The following is a 17,977-nucleotide window of genomic DNA, read 5'->3' on the forward strand; positions in this document are numbered from 1 at the left end:
CAGCGCCTCGCAGTGAAAGGTTCCGTAATTTCAACGATGTCTGAGTTATGTGTAAAAGTGTTTTAATTTAGCAAAGCAAACAACCATCAAGTGATGCAATATTCAGTGGAGTATTCCAGTTGAGGAAAACATCTTTTTTTTTCGTACATCCTGCAAGTACATAGGATTTTATCTAATACTGCTCATTAAGATATGTACAGTTCAAAATAATCTATTTTTCTTGTAGGACTTAAATTTTGAAGTCATAAAACTTTACAAATTCCGTAAAACTTTTAAATCACACATGTAATGCGCCAACAACAAATTTCAAAAATATTTTGCTGACATTTATAAACTCAGTATGTCTAATCAGTAGAAATGTTTTAATATGTTAAATTAATGTTACATGTCTTAAGAGTACACGTAATAAGTCACATCATGTGTCTCACCTGCAGAGTGGAAGCAGCTGAGTCACTAGTCTCTGACAGTCCTGTCCCTCTCGGGATGCTGGACACGATGTATCTGGAGCCCTTTGGCACAGGCTGTCTGACCACCAGCTTTCCTTTCCTGGTCTCTGCTAGAAACAGACTGTACCAGTAGGCATCGTTGGACACCAGAGTGGAGTCTGCGATGGTGGAGTTCCTCTCACTGATCACACTGTTCCTGCTGGGAGGAGCAGTTTTGCTGGGCTTGGATTTCTGACACTTCAGCACGATGGTGACCAGTATGGTGATGAGAAGGAGAAATGACACAGAGGCCAGACCGATGACCAGATACAGGTTGATGTCTGAAAAGATGTCGTACTCCAGATGCATCTCAGTCATGTCAGAGTAGGCCTTAACATCAGTCTCCACTGTCAGCAGCTTGATTGTGACTGTAGCAGAGAGAGCAGGCTCCCCGTTGTCCTTGGCAACAACAACCAGTCTGTGGTGGCGTGAGTCTTTGTAACTGAACATCCTCATAGTCCTGATCTCTCCGTTGTATTGGTCCAAGCTGAACAGGGAAGCATCAGTCACCTGGAGAAACTGGTAGGTAATCCTAGAGTTGTGCACAGAGTCTGTGTCTAAGGCGATCACTTTAGCCACCAGGGATCCTTTATCAGTGGATCTGGGGATCTTCTCCTCCACCACTGAGCCGTGAGCGCGCCAAGGAGAGACGATAACCGGAGCGTTGTCATTTTGGTCGACAATGATGATGTGGACGGTCACATTACTGCTGAGAGGAGGAGAACCAGAGTCTCTGGCCTCAATGTGGAAAAGAAACTCCTTCTCAATCTCATAGTCAAAAGTTTTCAGTGCATAAAGATTCCCGTTCTCTGGATTGATGGAGAACAGCATAGACATGGATGTGTTGGCAATCTCCTTCTCTATGATGAAATAAACTAGATACTGGTTTTCATGGAGGTCAGGATCAAATGCAGTGAGTGAGCTGAGCAAGGAGCCAGGTGCGTTATTCTCCATCACACGTATGGTATAAAATGACTGGGAGAACTGAGGAACATTGTCGTTAACATCCAGCAGCTCCAGAGTCATAGTTTCATTGTCAGACAGAGGAGGAGACCCTCTGTCTGTGACAGTGAAGGTGATTTCATATTCTGGGACCTTCTCTCTGTCTAATGGCTCTGACACCACTAACTCATAATAGTTATCAGAGGACTCCCTCAGTTTGAAAGGCATGTTCTCTGGAATATGAAGATCAACCTGTCCATTATCACCTGAGTCTTTATCACTGACACTAACTACAGCTATCACTGTGTCTACCTCTATGTTCTCACTGACTGGACTCTGAAAGGATTTAATTGAAATATGTGGATGGTTGTCATTCATGTCCTCCACAAGAATTTTAATTTTACATTGTCCTGATAGTGCATTAGCTCCTTTATCAGTTGCAATAACTTCCATGTCGTAGATCCTAAAATCCTCATAATTCAACACACCTTTCACTGTTATTTCACCTGTTCTTGGGTTTAAGTTAAATGTTTCCTGCGTTTTCTCTGATGTGTACAAACTATATGAATATATTAATTCTGAATTTACACCGTCGTCTAAATCCGTTGCATTAAGATTAATTACCCTACTTCCAATGGGAGAATTTTCCAATACGCTAACTTCATAGTTTTCTGGTTTGAATTTAGGGGCGTTGTCATTTGTATCTAAAACATGGACAATAATGCTCGCTGTTCCAGAACGAGACGGTATGCCACCATCCACTGCTGTGAGTATTAAATTATGAACCGCTTGCTCTTCTCGATCAATTCTTTTTTTCAAAATCAAGTCGGGAAATTTTGATCCATCTCTCCCAGTCTGAATTTCTATCGTAAAAAAATCACTTTCGCTCAGATGATATGTTTTGAGAGCATTAGAACCCACATCTGGATCAACTGCGTTGCTCACCGAAAATCGCTCACCAGCCTGTGTTGCCTCTGAAATATCTAGATCTATTGTGTCTCTTCTGAAATGAGGCGCGTTATCATTAATGTCCATTATCTCCAACTCGATATAAAATATCCGTTTGGGGTTTTCAATTATAGCCTCCATTTTCAGATAGCACGACGTCTTGGCGTGGCAGAGAGATTCTCTATCAATTCGCTCGACAATGAACAGCTCCCCTGTTTCTTTGTTCACGTCCAAATATTTCCGACTTCCTATGGTGTCCAGGCGCATTTTTCGATCGATCAATGTCTTTACATCTAGTCCTAAATCTCCAGCGAGATTTGCGACTACGGAGCCTTCTTCCAGTTCTTCCGGAAAAGAGTAGTGCGTTACTGAAAACGCGGATTTAATTGCAGCAAAGCAGACAAGAATTGTCAGAACATACCTTCTCCAATGTAGACAGCAGACAAAACCTTCCATGGTTGCCACTTTGTTTTCTTTCGAGCAATGAATTTCTTGAAAAGGAGCTTTGACAAACACTGGAAATCTGACTGACCCAAACGAAGGACCACCCGTTTAGTTTTTAAACAGATAAACCTTTAAACCCAAATGTAATCAGAGCTGTGGGGTTGCTGATCTGTTCTCTTCTCACCACTTCATTGCAAACAGTGACGGCGATCGTGATGTCACAAATTTACGTAACCAAGCATGGAAAACAGCGCCTCGCAGTGAAAGGTTCCGTAATTTCAACGATGTCTGAGTTATGTGTAAAAGTGTTTTAATTTAGCAAAGCAAACAACCATCAAGTGATGCAATATTCAGTGGAGTATTCCAGTTGAGGAAAACATCTTTTTTTTTCGTACATCCTGCAAGTACATAGGATTTTATCTAATACTGCTCATTAAGATATGTACAGTTCAAAATAATCTATTTTTCTTGTAGGACTTAAATTTTGAAGTCATAAAACTTTACAAATTCCGTAAAACTTTTAAATCACACATGTAATGCGCCAACAACAAATTTCAAAAATATTTTGCTGACATTTATAAACTCAGTATGTCTAATCAGTAGAAATGTTTTAATATGTTAAATTAATGTTACATGTCTTAAGAGTACATGTAATAAGTCACATCATGTGTCTCACCTGCAGAGTGGAAGCAGCTGAGTCACTAGTCTCTGACAGTCCTGTCCCTCTCGGGATGCTGGACACGATGTATCTGGAGCCCTTTGGCACAGGCTGTCTGACCACCAGCTTTCCTTTCCTGGTCTCTGCTAGAAACAGACTGTACCAGTAGGCATCGTTGGACACCAGAGTGGAGTCTGCGATGGTGGAGTTCCTCTCACTGATCACACTGTTCCTGCTGGGAGGAGCAGTTTTGCTGGGCTTGGATTTCTGACACTTCAGCACGATGGTGACCAGTATGGTGATGAGCAGGAGAAATGACACCGAGGCCAGACCGATGACCAGATACAGGTTGATGTCTGAAAAGATGTCGTATTCCAGAGGCATCTCAGTCATGTCAGAGTAGGCCTTAACATCAGTCTCCACTGTCAGCAGCTTGATGGTGACTGTAGCAGAGAGAGCAGGCTCCCCGTTGTCCTTGGCAACAACAACCAGTCTGTGGTGGCGCGAGTCTTTGTAACTGAACATCCTCATAGTCCTGATCTCTCCGTTGTATTGGTCCAAGCTGAACAAGGAAGCATCAGTCACCTGGAGAAACTGGTACGTAATCCGAGAGTTGTGCACAGAGTCTGTGTCTAAGGCGATGACTTTAGCCACCAGGGATCCTTTGTCAGTGGATCTGGGGATCTTCTCCTCCACCACTGAGCCGTGAGCGCGCCAAGGAGAGACAATAACTGGAGCGTTGTCATTTTGGTCGACAATGATGATGTGGACGGTCACATTACTGCTGAGAGGAGGAGAACCAGAGTCTCTGGCCTCGATGTGGAAAAGAAACTCCTTCTCAATCTCATAGTCAAAAGTTTTCAGTGCATAAAGATTCCCGTTCTCTGGATTGATGGAGAACAGCATAGACATGGAGGTGTTGGCAATCTCCTTCTCTATGATGAAATAAACTAGATACTGGTTTTCATGGAGGTCAGGATCAAATGCAGTGAGTGAGCTGAGCAAGGAGCCAGGTGCGTTATTCTCCATCACACGTATGGTATAAAATGACTGGGAGAACTGAGGAACATTGTCATTAACATCCAGCAGCTCCAGAGTCATAGTTTCATTGTCAGACAGAGGAGGAGACCCTCTGTCTGTGACAGTGAAGGTGATTTCATATTCTGGGACCTTCTCTCTGTCTAATGGCTCTGACACCACTAACTCATAATAGTTATTAGAGGACTCCCTCAGTTTGAAAGGCATGTTCTCTGGAATATGAAGATAAACCTGTCCATTATCACCTGAGTCTTTATCACTGACACTAACTACAGCTATCACTGTGTCTAACTCTATGTTCTCACTGACTGGACTCTGAAAGGATTTAATTGATATTTCTGGGTGGTTGTCATTCATGTCTTCAACTAGGATCTTTATGGTACATTGTCCTGATAAGCTATTCACTCCTTTATCTGTTGCTATGACTTCCATGTCATAAATCCTAAAATCTTCATAATTCAACATTCCTTTTACAGTAATTTCTCCTGTGGCTGGATTAAGATTAAATGTTTCTTGTGTTTTCTCTGATGTATATAAACTGTATGAGTATGAAATATCAGAATTTGATCCGTCATCTAAATCCGAAGCATTTAAATTGATAACGAGGCTTCCAATTGGAGAATTTTCCATTATTTTGACATTGTATGCTGCTTTATCAAATGTAGGTGCATTGTCGTTTGTATCTAAAACATGGACGAAAATATTGACCGTTCCAGATCGAGCAGGTGTTCCTCCATCTACAGCTGTGAGTATTAAATTATGATTCTCCTTCTTTTCACGATCTAATGTCTTTATTAGAATCAAATCAGCGAATTTTGAGCCATCTCTTCCTGTTTGAATTTCGATGTTAAAATATTCACTTTCACTTAAATAATACGTTTTCACGGAATTTGTTCCAACGTCAGGATCTACCGCATTACTAAGTGAAAACCTTTCTCCCTTTGGTGTCGCTTCGGATATATCTAGATGAATGGCGTCTCTCCGAAAATGCGGGGCGTTGTCGTTCATATCTAACACTTCTAGCTCTATGTTGAATATCCGCAATGGGTTTTCCAGCGTTATTTCCAGTTTAAGATAACACGACGAAGACGACTTAGTTGTGCAAATATGCTCCCTGTCAATCTTCTCAACGATATACAGCTCGCCAGTCTCTTTGTTCACTTCCAAATATTTTTTGTTAGCGATTATGTCAAGGCGCATCTTTCTCTTTGTTAGAGTCGTTACGTCGAGGCCGAGATCGGTAGCGAGGTTTGCCACAACTGTCCCTTCTTTCATCTCTTCAGGCAAGGTATAATGTGTAACTGCGCTTGATATTTTGCGAACGATTAAGAAAACAATAAAGAGCAGCACGTACCTGTGCATATAGCCCTTTGTTAAAACCGGACTCATTTTAAAATTCAAGATGACAGTAATTCAAACGGAGAAAGTCAGGCTATCAGCGACAGTGAAAATACTCCTCTGCCATCAGTCCAAAACCTTTAAAACGTGTTAAATCCAGGCAAAATACACGTTTCAGCACCACGGAGCTGTCCAGTCTCTGCATGCACACGCTCCGACAACTGGTACCTCCTGAATGACGTTCATCAGCCGAACTTTAAGAAAGAAAACAGCGCCACCATATAGTAATCCCAACTATGTGCTGAAATTGAAAGTTGAAAAAAAAAATATTACTTTTTATCTTATAAAAACATATAGGAGGCAAAGTCTACCTCAAAATATTCTTCAAATATTGTGATTGTTTCTTTTATTAGGCAGATCCTCAACTTTACTTGCAGAAATGTGAAATCTAAATAACATTTTCAATGTGGCTTATAGTTTCCATCCATCCATCCATCCATCCATCCATCCATCCATCCATCCATCCATCCATCCATCCATCCATCCATCCATCATCCATCCATCCATCCATCCAGTATTCCCCTTTGATTCCACGTATATGAGTGCAAGGGCTTGTCTTGCAGTCATTAGTCAAGTTGCTGGGTAATTCCTGAACAACTTGCAATTTAATCCTAATAATCTTTCATAGACGTGAATGAAATTCATATTGCTTGGTGAAATATTAATTGCCTTTCCACCAAAAGAAATATTAATATTGGATAGACACAAAATCATAAATTATTTCTGTTCCTAATATTTTGTTATTGGTTGTAGCGGTAATTTTGATTTTTGTTGCTTATGATAGTAGTCATACAGGATTAGCACTTAAATTAAGCATAATTTTAATATTAAAAGATTAGTTTATTTAATGTTCCTTAGCATTTTATCAAGATACTATTATTTATCCTTGGTAAGCATCTGCAGTAAATATGGTTTGGATGTTAGTATGGGTTTATTTATGAAACTAATTTGTAAAATGCTTTATTACAGATGTTATCATACCTTACTAATAAGTCCTGCATTTCTGTTTCTGATTTGAAATTCTTAAGAAGCATAGGGTGATTCAAAATCTAAGGTTCTGTTGAAAAACAAAGAAAATAATGTGAATGAGACTAAATTACCTGAAACAAAATATAGGGACTACAATTGTTTTTATGGATTGTGTATTACAGTTCCTGTTATATGAAAAAGAAATATGACTGTAAAGGGACAGATTTCAAAGAAATAAAAGAACACTATGCAACAATATGATCTTGAACAAAATTATACTGCAGTCAAATTCAATGTGTCAATGTGAAAGACAAGCAATAGAGATAATTTTATCTTCCTGACAATTTATGAAATTCCTACCTGCAGAGTGGAAGCAGCTGAGTCACTAGTCTCTGACAGTCCTGTCCCTCTCGGGATGCTGGACACGATGTATCTGGAGCCCTTTGGCACAGGCTGTCTGACCACCAGCTTTCCTTTCCTGGTCTCTGCTAGAAACAGACTGTACCAGTAGGCGTCGTTGGACACCAGAGTGGAGTCTGCGATGGTGGAGTTCCTCTCACTGATCACACTGTTCCTGCTGGGAGGAGCGGTTTTGCTGGGTTTGGCTTTCTGACACTTCAGCACGATGGTGACCAGTATGGTGATGAGCAGGAGAAATGACACCGAGGCCAGACCGATGAACAGATACAGGTTGATGTCTGAAAAGATGTCGTACTCCAGAGGCATCTCAGTCATGTCAGAGTAAGCCTTAACATCAGTCTCCACTGTCAGCAGCTTGATGGTGACTGTAGCAGAGAGAGCAGGCTCCCCGTTGTCCTTGGCAACAACAACCAGTCTGTGGTGGCGAGAGTCTTTGTAACTGAACATCCTCATAGTCCTGATCTCTCCGTTGTATTGGTCCAAGCTGAACAAGGAAGCATCAGTCACCTGGAGAAACTGGTAGGTAATCCGAGAGTTGTGCACAGAGTCTGTGTCTAAGGCAATCACTTTAGCCACCAGGGATCCTTTATCAGTGGATCTGGGGATCTTCTCCTCCACCACTGAGCCGTGAGCGCGCCAAGGAGACACAATAACTGGAGCGTTGTCATTTTGGTCAACAATGATGATGTGGACGGTCACATTACTGCTGAGAGGAGGAGAACCAGAGTCTCTGGCCTCAATGTGGAAAAGAAACTCCTTCTCAATCTCATAGTCAAAAGTTTTCAGTGCATAAAGATTCCCGTTCTCTGGATTGATGGAGAACAGCATAGACATGGAGGTGTTGGCAATCTCCTTCTCTATGATGAAATAAACTAGATACTGATTTTCATGGAGGTCAGGATCATATGCAGTGAGTGAGCTGAGCAAGGAGCCAGGTGCGTTATTCTCCATCACACGTATGGTATAAAATGACTGGGAGAACTGAGGAACATTGTCATTAACATCCAGCAGCTCCAGAGTCATAGTTTCATTGTCAGACAGAGGAGGAGACCCTCTGTCTGTGACAGTGAAGGTGATTTCATATTCTGGGACCTTCTCTCTGTCTAATGGCTCTGACACCACTAACTCATAATAGTTATCAGAGGACTCCTTCAGTTTGAAAGGCATGTTCTCTGGAATATGAAGATCAACCTGTCCATTATCACCTGAGTCTTTATCACTGACACTAACTACAGCTATCACTGTGTCTAACTCTATGTTCTCACTGACTGGACTCTGAAAGGATTTAATTGATATTTCTGGGTGGTTGTCATTCATGTCTTGAACTAGAATCTTTATGGTACATTGTCCTGATAAACTATTCACTCCTTTATCTGTTGCTATGACTTCCATGTCATAAATATTAAAATCCTCATAATTCAACATTCCTTTTACAGTAATTTCACCTGTCCTTGGATTCAGATTAAATGTTTCTTGTGTTTTCTCTGATGTGTATAAACTATATGAGTATGTAATTTCCGAGTTTGATCCCTCATCTAAATCCGTTGCATTAAGATTTATAACAAGGCTTCCAATTGGAGAATTTTCTAGCATTGTAACTGTTAGACTAGCTTTATGAAACATGGGAGCATTGTCATTGGTGTCCAAAACACGAACAATAACACTAGCGGTGCCAGATCGAGCAGGTGTTCCTCCATCTATAGCCGTAAGTATTAGATTATGAACAGCTTGTTTCTCGCGATCTAATGTTTTTTTCAAAATTAAATCTGCAAATTTGGACCCTTCTCTTCCTCTCTGAACCTCGATACTGAAATATTCACTTTCGCTCAGATGATATGTTTTTAGTGCATTAGTACCAACGTCACGATCAACGGCATTGCTTAAAGAAAATCTCTCCCCTTTTTGTGTCGCTTCCGATATATCTAAATGTATGACGTCTCTTCGAAATTGTGGGGCGTTGTCATTCATGTCCACAATTTCTACTTCGATGTTAAAAATACGCACTGGGTTGTCCAATGTGACTTCCAGTCTAAGGTAACAAGAGGATGATGTCTTTGTGGGGCAAATGTGTTCTCTGTCAATCTTTTCCAGAACATACAGATCACCAGTCTCTTTGTTCACATCCAGATATTTCTTGTTCGCGATTATGTCAACTCTCATCTTTCTCTTTGTTAGCGTTGTAATGTCCAGTCCGAGATCTGCAGCGAGGTTAGCGACCACTGATCCTTCTTTCATCTCTTCCGAAATAGAATAATGAGTTACCGAGGTTGATGCGTTGCGAACGGAGGTAAAAAGAAGAAAAAGCGCCACGTACCTCCGCAGTGACGTCTTTGTTACAGCAAGAGGCATTTTTGCTATAGATTGAAAACACTTCAGATGATAAAACAAGTTTCCGGTGATCATGAACGTGTTCCCTACGTCTATGAACTGAATATTTCCAAAAAAATTTCTGATTGAGTCAAAATGCAAAAACAAATGTGACTACATTTTCTGCTTAGCGTCCTTGCACCACAGAGTTCCACAGTCTTTACACAATGACGATCAAATCATAAAGGCCCACCCCCGATGACGTTTACAGGCTTTGATTTTAACTGCAAAATAGCGCCACCATTAAGTTAAGAAATAAAAGTTGCGAAATACGAGCCCAAGAAAATGAGGTAAATAAGGTGTTTGTTAATAAAATATGAAATATAGACGCAAGTTAGTAAAATATAACACGTTAGAACACTTTCGTGTCTGAGAAACTGTTATTGTTCATTTTCAGAGTTTTGTCATTTTAAATCCACTTTTAATTGTTTCGATTAAACAATTAGTTACAGAAACTCCGAAATTCTATTATCTAAAATGAAAATAAAAACATGTTAAACAACGGTTAAAAATGTATATGCCGTATTTAGATTATGGAAACAGATGTTTAAGTATTTGTTGTATATAAATAAAATTCAATAGTTAATAACTGCAAAGGACACTTCTTGTTCTTGAAAGCTGACGAACGATGGACCAAGCTGCAAGTGACTCTTCGATAACATGAGAGTTCAATAATTAAATTGATTCATGAAAAAAATATGAACGTTAGAATTACGGCATTAAGGTCTTGCGGTAAACAATTACATTTAAGTTTTATAATGTGTTTTACGTTATAAAACACGTAAAAAGAGAAATTAGTAAAATATTAATAAAATATCAGAAAATTATTGTTAGTTTTTAAAAATTGAAATCAGGAAAAAATCTAGATAAAAATATTTCAGATTTAATATGTATTAGAACAAAATCTTCTATAAATGAAACTATTGATTATCTAAAATTGTATTTTTTTCATAGAAGTTGTACATTTTTGTTGTAAATCAATTATATTTCATTGTCTGTAAAGTAAGTAAAATCTTGGAGCTACTGAATATTTGTTAGAAAATGTGAGTTCCTGTTTTTAGTAGGTATGCATAGAAACAAAGGTTTGCATGACCACTAAAAAAACCTACAACTGAAAGACAGTTCAGCTGTAGAATTAAAACCAAAAGCATATATATCACTAATATTCTTACCTGCAGAGTAGAAGCAGCTGAGTCACTAGTCTCTGACAGTCCTGTCCCTCTCGGGATGCTGGACACGATGTATCTGGAGCCCTTTGGCACAGGCTGTCTGACAACAAATTTTCCCTTCCTGGTCTCTGCTAGAAACAGACTGTACCAGTAGGCATCGTTGGACACCAGAGTGGAGTCTGCGATGGTGGAGTTCCTCTCACTGATCACACTGTTCCTGCTGGGAGGAGCAGTTTTGCTGGGTTTGGCTTTCTGACACTTCAGCACGATGGTGACCAGTATGGTGATGAGCAGGAGAAATGACACCGAGGCCAGACCGATGAACAGATACAGGTTGATGTCTGAAAAGATGTCGTATTCCAGAGGCATCTCAGTCATGTCAGAGTAAGCCTTAACATCAGTCTCCACTGTCAGCAGCTTGATGGTGACTGTAGCAGAGAGAGCAGGCTCCCCGTTGTCCTTGGCAACAACAACCAGTCTGTGGTGGCGCGAGTCTTTGTAACTGAACATCCTCATAGTCCTGATCTCTCCGTTGTATTGGTCCAAGCTGAACAAGGAAGCATCAGTCACCTGGAGAAACTGGTAGGTAATCCGAGAGTTGTGCACAGAGTCTGTGTCTAAGGCGATCACTTTAGCCACCAGGGATCCTTTATCAGTGGATCTGGGGATCTTCTCCTCCACCACTGAGCCGTGAGCGCGCCAAGGAGAGACGATAACTGGAGCGTTGTCATTTTGGTCGACAATGATGATGTGGACGGTCACATTACTGCTGAGAGGAGGAGAACCAGAGTCTCTGGCCTCGATGTGGAAAAGAAACTCCTTCTCAATCTCATAGTCAAAAGTTTTCAGTGCATAAAGATTCCCGTTCTCTGGATTGATGGAGAACAGCATAGACATGGAGGTGTTGGCAATCTCCTTCTCTATGATGAAATAAACTAGATACTGATTTTCATGGAGGTCAGGATCAAATGCAGTGAGTGAGCTGAGCAAGGAGCCTGGTGCGTTATTCTCCATCACACGTATGGTATAAAATGACTGGGAGAATTGAGGAACATTGTCATTAACATCCAGCAGCTCCAGAGTCATAGTTTCATTGTCAGACAGAGGAGGAGACCCTCTGTCTGTGACAGTGAAGGTGATTTCATATTCTGGGACTTTCTCTCTGTCTAATGGCTCTGACACCACTAACTCATAATAGTTATCAGAGGACTCCCTCAGTTTGAAAGGCATGTTCTCAGGAATATGAAGATCAACCTGACCATTATCACCTGAGTCTTTATCACTGACACTAACTACAGCTATCACTGTGTCTACCTCTATGTTCTCACTGACTGGACTCTGAAAAGATTTTATGGAAATTTCGGGATGGTTGTCATTCATGTCTTCAACTAGAATCTTTATGGTACATTGTCCTGATAAACTGTTCACTCCTTTATCTGTAGCTATCACTTCCATGTCATAAATCCTAAAATCTTCATAATTTAACATTCCTTTAACAGTAATTTCGCCTGTGGTTGGATTCAAATTAAATGTTTCTTGTGTTTTCTCTGATGTATATAAACTGTATGAGTAAGTAATGTCAGAATTTGATCCTTCGTCTATATCTGTTGCATTGAGGTGAATAATTACGCTTCCAATGGGAGAATTTTCCATTACTTGGACATTGTAGGCTGCTTTATCAAATGCAGGCGCATTGTCGTTTGTATCTAAAACATGGACAACAATGCTAACAGTACCAGATCGAGCCGGTGTTCCTCCATCCACCGCCGTTAATATTAGGTTATGAAGTGCCTGCCTCTCTCGATCTAATGTCTTTTTTAGGATCAAATCAGCGAATTTTGATCCGTCTCTTCCCGTTTGAACCTCGATATTAAAATATTCACTTTCACTCAAATGATATGTTTTTAGTGAATTTGTTCCAACATCTTGGTCCACCGCATTACTGAGAGAAAATCGCTCTCCCTTCGGTGTTGCTTCGGATATATCTAAATGAATGGCGTCTCTTCGAAATTGCGGGGCGTTGTCGTTCATATCTAACACTTCTAACTCTATGTTGAATATCCGTAATGGGTTTTCCAGCGTTACTTCAAGTTTAAGATAACAAGAAGGTCTCTTATAGCAAATATGCTCCCTGTCGATCTTCTCGACAATGTACAGCTCACCAGTCTCTTTGTTCACATCCAGATATTTTTTGTTAGTGATGATGTCAAGGCGCATCTTTCTCTTTGTCAATGTTTTAACGTCCAGACCAAGATCAGTCGCGAGGTTGGCGACTACTGATCCCTCTTTCATTTCCTCTGGTATGGAATAATGAGTCACTGAGCTTGATATTTCACAAAACACGGAAAAAAGAATCACGAGCAGCACGTACCTCTCCAATGATTTCTTTGTTAAAGCGGGATCCATTGTCACCTTCAGAATATCAACGTTTAAATTAAGAAGTAGCTCACGTTTTTCTGCGATGCTTGATTTATTTTCGCAACGCTTCGATTCAAAAAGTCTTATGAATATTCTAAAAGGAAATAAGTCAAATTAATATGAACTCCATTCTCGTAATGGTGTTTCAGCACCATGGAGCTGTCCAGTCTGTAGGGAAACGTTCCGGTAACAGCGACCTCTTATAATGACGTTTTGCACCCGGATTTCAAAAAACAAAACAGCGCCTCCATTCTGGTGTAATCAAACTAAAATAGCCTATATAAAATTCAATTTGTGAAAATACTAATGTTTTTTAAAGTAATGTCATTGCATACTGGAAAAGAAAATTGTCCTACATATTTTACATTTCTAATGTAAAAATAATTTCCATTAATTTTCAGTGCTGTGAAATTTGAACTACAGGTAATTTTATGAAGGATTTATTATTATTATTATTATTATTATTATTATTATTATTATTATTATTATTATTATTATTATTATTATTATTTTTATTTTTATTATTTTTATTATTATTATTATTATTGCAGAATTAAATAATTTTTAAAGTGTGTTTCAATAAGAAGTGTAGTGAGGATAGTAAAGTTAAGTTGTCACACTAATGTTTATTTTTTGATTGTTTTTTTAAATATCTCTGAAGATCAATTGTTACATATTATTGTAAAGGTTAAATGTATCTATAAATGTTTAAACCAAATATGTTAGAATATGCTTTAGAGTTGAAGCATACATTCACATTTTTTAACTTGCTTGTCGTCATGTGTTGATTGAATATGTTCTGGGACAGTTGAATAATTTACAAAGCCAACACTGCAATAATAACTTTTCATAGTTGTACTTTTTTTGATGTATTAAAAGTTATGATTGCTTTTTTTTGTTGTTGAAAGAAACAAAACATTACTGTGAAAAAGCATTCAGGACTTAAAAACTGACAACTCTGCATGAAGCCAAGTTTCCTTCATTGCATAAAATGTTGCTCAAAACAAATATTTTCAAAAGTCAAAGTCAGTGTCTTCATTATGTATAGAATGGTTGTCTAACTATCATATGATGTCAGAAAAATATACACTGGATGTCACGAAACTGAAAGGAAAAATGAATTATTGTTGGCTGCACACCTACCTGCAGAGTGGAAGCAGCTGAGTCACTAGTCTCTGACAGTCCTGTCCCTCTCGGGATGCTGGACACGATGTATCTGGAGCCCTTTGGCACAGGCTGTCTGACCACCAGCTTTCCTTTCCTGGTCTCTGCTAGAAACAGACTGTACCAGTAGGCATCGTTGGACACCAGAGTGGAGTCTGCGATGGTGGAGTTCCTCTCACTGATCACACTGTTCCTGCTGGGAGGAGCGGTTTTGCTGGGCTTGGCTTTCTGACACTTCAGCACGATGGTGACCAGTATGGTGATGAGCAGGAGAAATGACACCGAGGCCAGACCGATGACCAGATACAGGTTGATGTCTGAAAAGATGTCGTATTCCAGAGGCATCTCAGTCATGTCAGAGTAGGCCTTAACATCAGTCTCCACTGTCAGCAGCTTGATGGTGACTGTAGCAGAGAGAGCAGGCTCCCCGTTGTCCTTGGCAACAACAACCAGTCTGTGGTGGCGCGAGTCTTTGTAACTGAACATCCTCATAGTCCTGATCTCTCCGTTGTATTGGTCCAAGCTGAACAGGGAAACATCAGTCACCTGGAGAAACTGGTAGGTAATCCGAGAGTTGTGCACAGAGTCTGTGTCTAAGGCGATCACTTTAGCCACCAGGGATCCTTTGTCAGTGGATCTGGGGATCTTCTCCTCCACCACTGAGCCGTGAGCGCGCCAAGGAGAGACGATAACTGGAGCGTTGTCATTTTGGTCGACAATGATGATGTGGACGGTCACATTACTGCTGAGAGGAGGAGAACCAGAGTCTCTGGCCTCGATGTGGAAAAGAAACTCCTTCTCAATCTCATAGTCAAAAGTTTTCAGTGCATAAAGATTCCCGTTCTCTGGATTGATGGAGAACAGCATAGACATGGAGGTGTTGGCAATCTCCTTCTCTATGATGAAATATACTAGATACTGGTTTTCATGGAGGTCAGGATCAAATGCAGTGAGTGAGCTGAGCAAGGAACCAGGTGCGTTATTCTCCATCACACGTATGGTATAAAATGACTGGGAGAACTGAGGAACATTGTCGTTAACATCCAGCAGCTCTAGAGTCATAGTTTCATTGTCAGACAGAGGAGGAGACCCTCTGTCTGTGACAGTGAAGGTGATTTCATATTCTGGGACCTTCTCTCTGTCTAATGGCTCTGACACCACTAACTCATAATACTTATTAGAGGACTCCCTCAGTTTGAAAGGCATGTTCTCTGGAATATGAAGATCAACCTGTCCATTATCACCTGAGTCTTTATCACTGACACTAGCTACAGCTATCACTGTGTCTACCTCTATGTTCTCACTGACTGGACTCTGAAAGGATTTAATAGATATTTCTGGGTGGTTGTCATTCATGTCTTCCACTAGAATCTTTATGGTACATTGTCCTGATAAACTGTTCACTCCTTTATCTGTTGCTATGACTTCCATGTCATAAATATTAAAATCCTCATAGTTCAACATTCCTTTTACAGTAATTTCCCCTGTGGTTGGATTCAATTTAAATGTTTCTTGTGTTTTTTCTGATGTGTATAAACTATATGAATATGTAATATCTGAATTGGATCCTTCATCCAAGTCTGTTGCATTGAGATGAATTAAGAGACTTCCAATAGGAGCATTTTCCATTACTTTTACATTGTACATTGATTTATCAAACCTTGGTGCATTATCGTTGGTGTCTAAAACGTGAACAATAACACTGGCAGTGCCAGATCGCGCAGGTGATCCGCCATCTACGGCTGTAAGTATTAAATTTTGAACACCCTGCTGTTCCCGATCTAATGTCTTTGTTAGTATTAAATCAGCAAATTTGGATCCCTCTCTACCAGTTTGAACCTCAATATTAAAATATTCGCTCTCACTTAAAAGGTATGTTTTAACTGAATTAGAGCCAACATCAGCGTCAACCGCATTACTGAGAGAAAACCTCTCTCCTTTTGGTGTAGATTCAGATATGTCAAGATGGATGGCATCTCGACGGAACTGAGGGGCGTTGTCATTCATGTCCAGAATTTCTACTTCAATGTTAAAAATTCGCAAAGGGTTTTCCAATGTGACCTCTACTCTGAGATAACAAGAAACTGACGATTTTGTGGGGCAAATGTGTTCTCTGTCAATCTTCTCCAAAACATAAAGCTCACCAGTTTCTTTGTTCACATCCAGATATTTTTTGCTAGCGATGATATCAAGCCGCATCTTTCTCTTTGTCAGTGTTTTAATGTCTAGACCGAGATCCGTAGCGAGGTTAGCGACAACTGATCCTCTTTTCATTTCTTCCGGTATTGAATAATGAGTCACTGAAGTCGATATGATTTTTACAAATAACAAAATGAATAACATATTAAGCATAACATACCCTTTGCAAGTCCCTATTGTTGCAACGCGATCCATTATTGCATCCGGGAAATAATGAAGCACAGAAATCGATTGTATCCTTCGATTCTGCTACAATGTCTTTGGCATAGAATATATTTAGTCAGAGAAATACGCCATGGTATATTCGGCAGCAGTAAGAACAAGCGTACTGTTTCAACAGAGTTTCAGCACCGCGGAGCTGTCCGTGTCCGTCGTCAGTGGATCTTGGCGTTTCTTGTCGAAACCGGTACCCTGTTATGGTGGTTCTGTGTTTTTTTTTTTGTCTTTTTTTTCACTGATGAACAGCGCCATCTACAAAGTTTTACCTGATTCACTAATCTAAACAAAAATGTATTGCCGTTTCACGTTTTCTTCTTGTAATTTGAGATGATTTGTCATTTGGAGTCTTTAAAAAACGAAACTACATCATTTGAGAAATGACCTTGATAACACCACAAGACCGACTAAATTTTTATACTTTGGACCGTATTTTTAGACATTAATCCCAGCTGACCAGGCGCCAGTATTGCGGTGCAACTGCACCAGTATTGCGCAACTCGGTCTTCCGAGTGTGCCACTCGGAAGACTGAGTGGCATACTTTGTCTAGTGTAAAATAAAACCTCTGATTTTTCAGGGAAACACTTAAAACGAAGGGTTTGACAATTTGATAATACACACTGAACTGCAAACATTTTCTTAACCTATTCTTAACGACATAATAAAAAACGTATTGTGTTATATGGGATTTCATGGTTCATAAAGTTTCAATAATTACCTGAAAAAATAAAGAAAGAAAGTAACATTGTTGTCATATGTTTGAGGATGACCTAAATGCATACAAGCTTAAAAATGTGCGTAGTCGCTATTGCTGCTGATAATGAGCATTTGATGACAGTCGAGAAATTTACAATAGAACAAGAGGATAAACAGACCACGGGAACGATTATGAGTAATCAGTCAAATTCAGCAAGTGACGACATTTGGATCTTAAATACAGAATATAACTGATTCCAGGAGGTAAGAATGGCAGTGCATTTAAGGATGTACATGAAATATGTGGAGAAACGTGACTATGAAAAGAGAATTCTCACGTGAAACACAAGAATCATGAAGCCAACAAAAGGGAACACGAATCACATCAATGCTAAGATAAGACAAACTGAAAACTGATCTGACTTAAAGTCCATGGGTTATGACA

At 39.8% G+C, this 17,977-nt stretch overlaps 4 protein-coding genes across 4 annotated transcripts; all 4 read right to left on the reverse strand.

Moving 5' to 3' along the window:
- Positions 1-410: 410 nt before the first annotated feature.
- LOC148157091 (protocadherin alpha-C2-like) lies at positions 411-3,015 on the reverse strand. Its single transcript, XM_088009743.1, has one exon. The coding sequence runs from the start codon at positions 2,829-2,831 to the stop codon at positions 411-413; it is 2,421 nt and encodes an 806-aa protein (XP_087865869.1). The 5' UTR covers positions 2,832-3,015.
- Positions 3,016-3,442: 427 nt separating this feature from the next.
- LOC148157092 (protocadherin alpha-C2-like) lies at positions 3,443-5,877 on the reverse strand. The gene has a single exon (XM_088009744.1). The coding sequence runs from the start codon at positions 5,875-5,877 to the stop codon at positions 3,478-3,480; it is 2,400 nt and encodes a 799-aa protein (XP_087865870.1). The 3' UTR covers positions 3,443-3,477.
- A 1,154-nt stretch (positions 5,878-7,031) lies between these two features.
- On the reverse strand, positions 7,032-9,651 carry LOC148157093 (protocadherin alpha-C2-like). The gene has a single exon (XM_088009745.1). It carries the CDS (start codon positions 9,649-9,651, stop codon positions 7,228-7,230), a length of 2,424 nt encoding a protein of 807 aa, XP_087865871.1. The 3' UTR covers positions 7,032-7,227.
- Positions 9,652-10,111: 460 nt separating this feature from the next.
- LOC148157094 (protocadherin beta-16-like) lies at positions 10,112-16,775 on the reverse strand. Its single transcript, XM_088009746.1, has 3 exons — positions 14,400-16,775; positions 10,842-12,176; positions 10,112-10,141 (listed from the first exon to the last, which is right to left on the reverse strand). Exons 1-3 carry the CDS (start codon positions 16,770-16,772, stop codon positions 10,112-10,114), a joined length of 3,738 nt encoding a protein of 1,245 aa, XP_087865872.1. The 5' UTR covers positions 16,773-16,775.
- Between the last annotated feature and the right edge of the window lie 1,202 nt (positions 16,776-17,977).

The sequence above is a fragment of the Poecilia mexicana genome, unplaced genomic scaffold, assembly GCF_051168715.1.
Source record: "Poecilia mexicana isolate PSO_F unplaced genomic scaffold, ASM5116871v1 scaffold_10, whole genome shotgun sequence".
Taxonomy (NCBI): Eukaryota; Metazoa; Chordata; class Actinopteri; order Cyprinodontiformes; family Poeciliidae; genus Poecilia; species Poecilia mexicana.

What these genes read in the sequence shown, in the direction of transcription:
- LOC148157091 (XM_088009743.1), bottom strand. Translation starts at nt 2,831, where the DNA reads ATGGAAGGTTTTGTCTGCTGTCTACATTGGAGAAGGTATGTTCTGACA.
- LOC148157092 (XM_088009744.1), bottom strand. Translation starts at nt 5,877, where the DNA reads ATGCACAGGTACGTGCTGCTCTTTATTGTTTTCTTAATCGTTCGCAAA.
- LOC148157093 (XM_088009745.1), bottom strand. Translation starts at nt 9,651, where the DNA reads ATGCCTCTTGCTGTAACAAAGACGTCACTGCGGAGGTACGTGGCGCTT.
- LOC148157094 (XM_088009746.1), bottom strand. Translation starts at nt 16,772, where the DNA reads ATGCTTAATATGTTATTCATTTTGTTATTTGTAAAAATCATATCGACT. An exon ending in CAGCTGCTTCCACTCTGCAG is followed by an intron (nt 12,177 to 14,399) that starts GTAGGTGTGCAG and finishes AAATCTTTTCAG; the next exon opens with AGTCCAGTCAGTGAGAACAT. An exon ending in CAGCTGCTTCTACTCTGCAG is followed by an intron (nt 10,142 to 10,841) that starts GTAAGAATATTA and finishes TTTTCATTTTAG; the next exon opens with ATAATAGAATTTCGGAGTTT.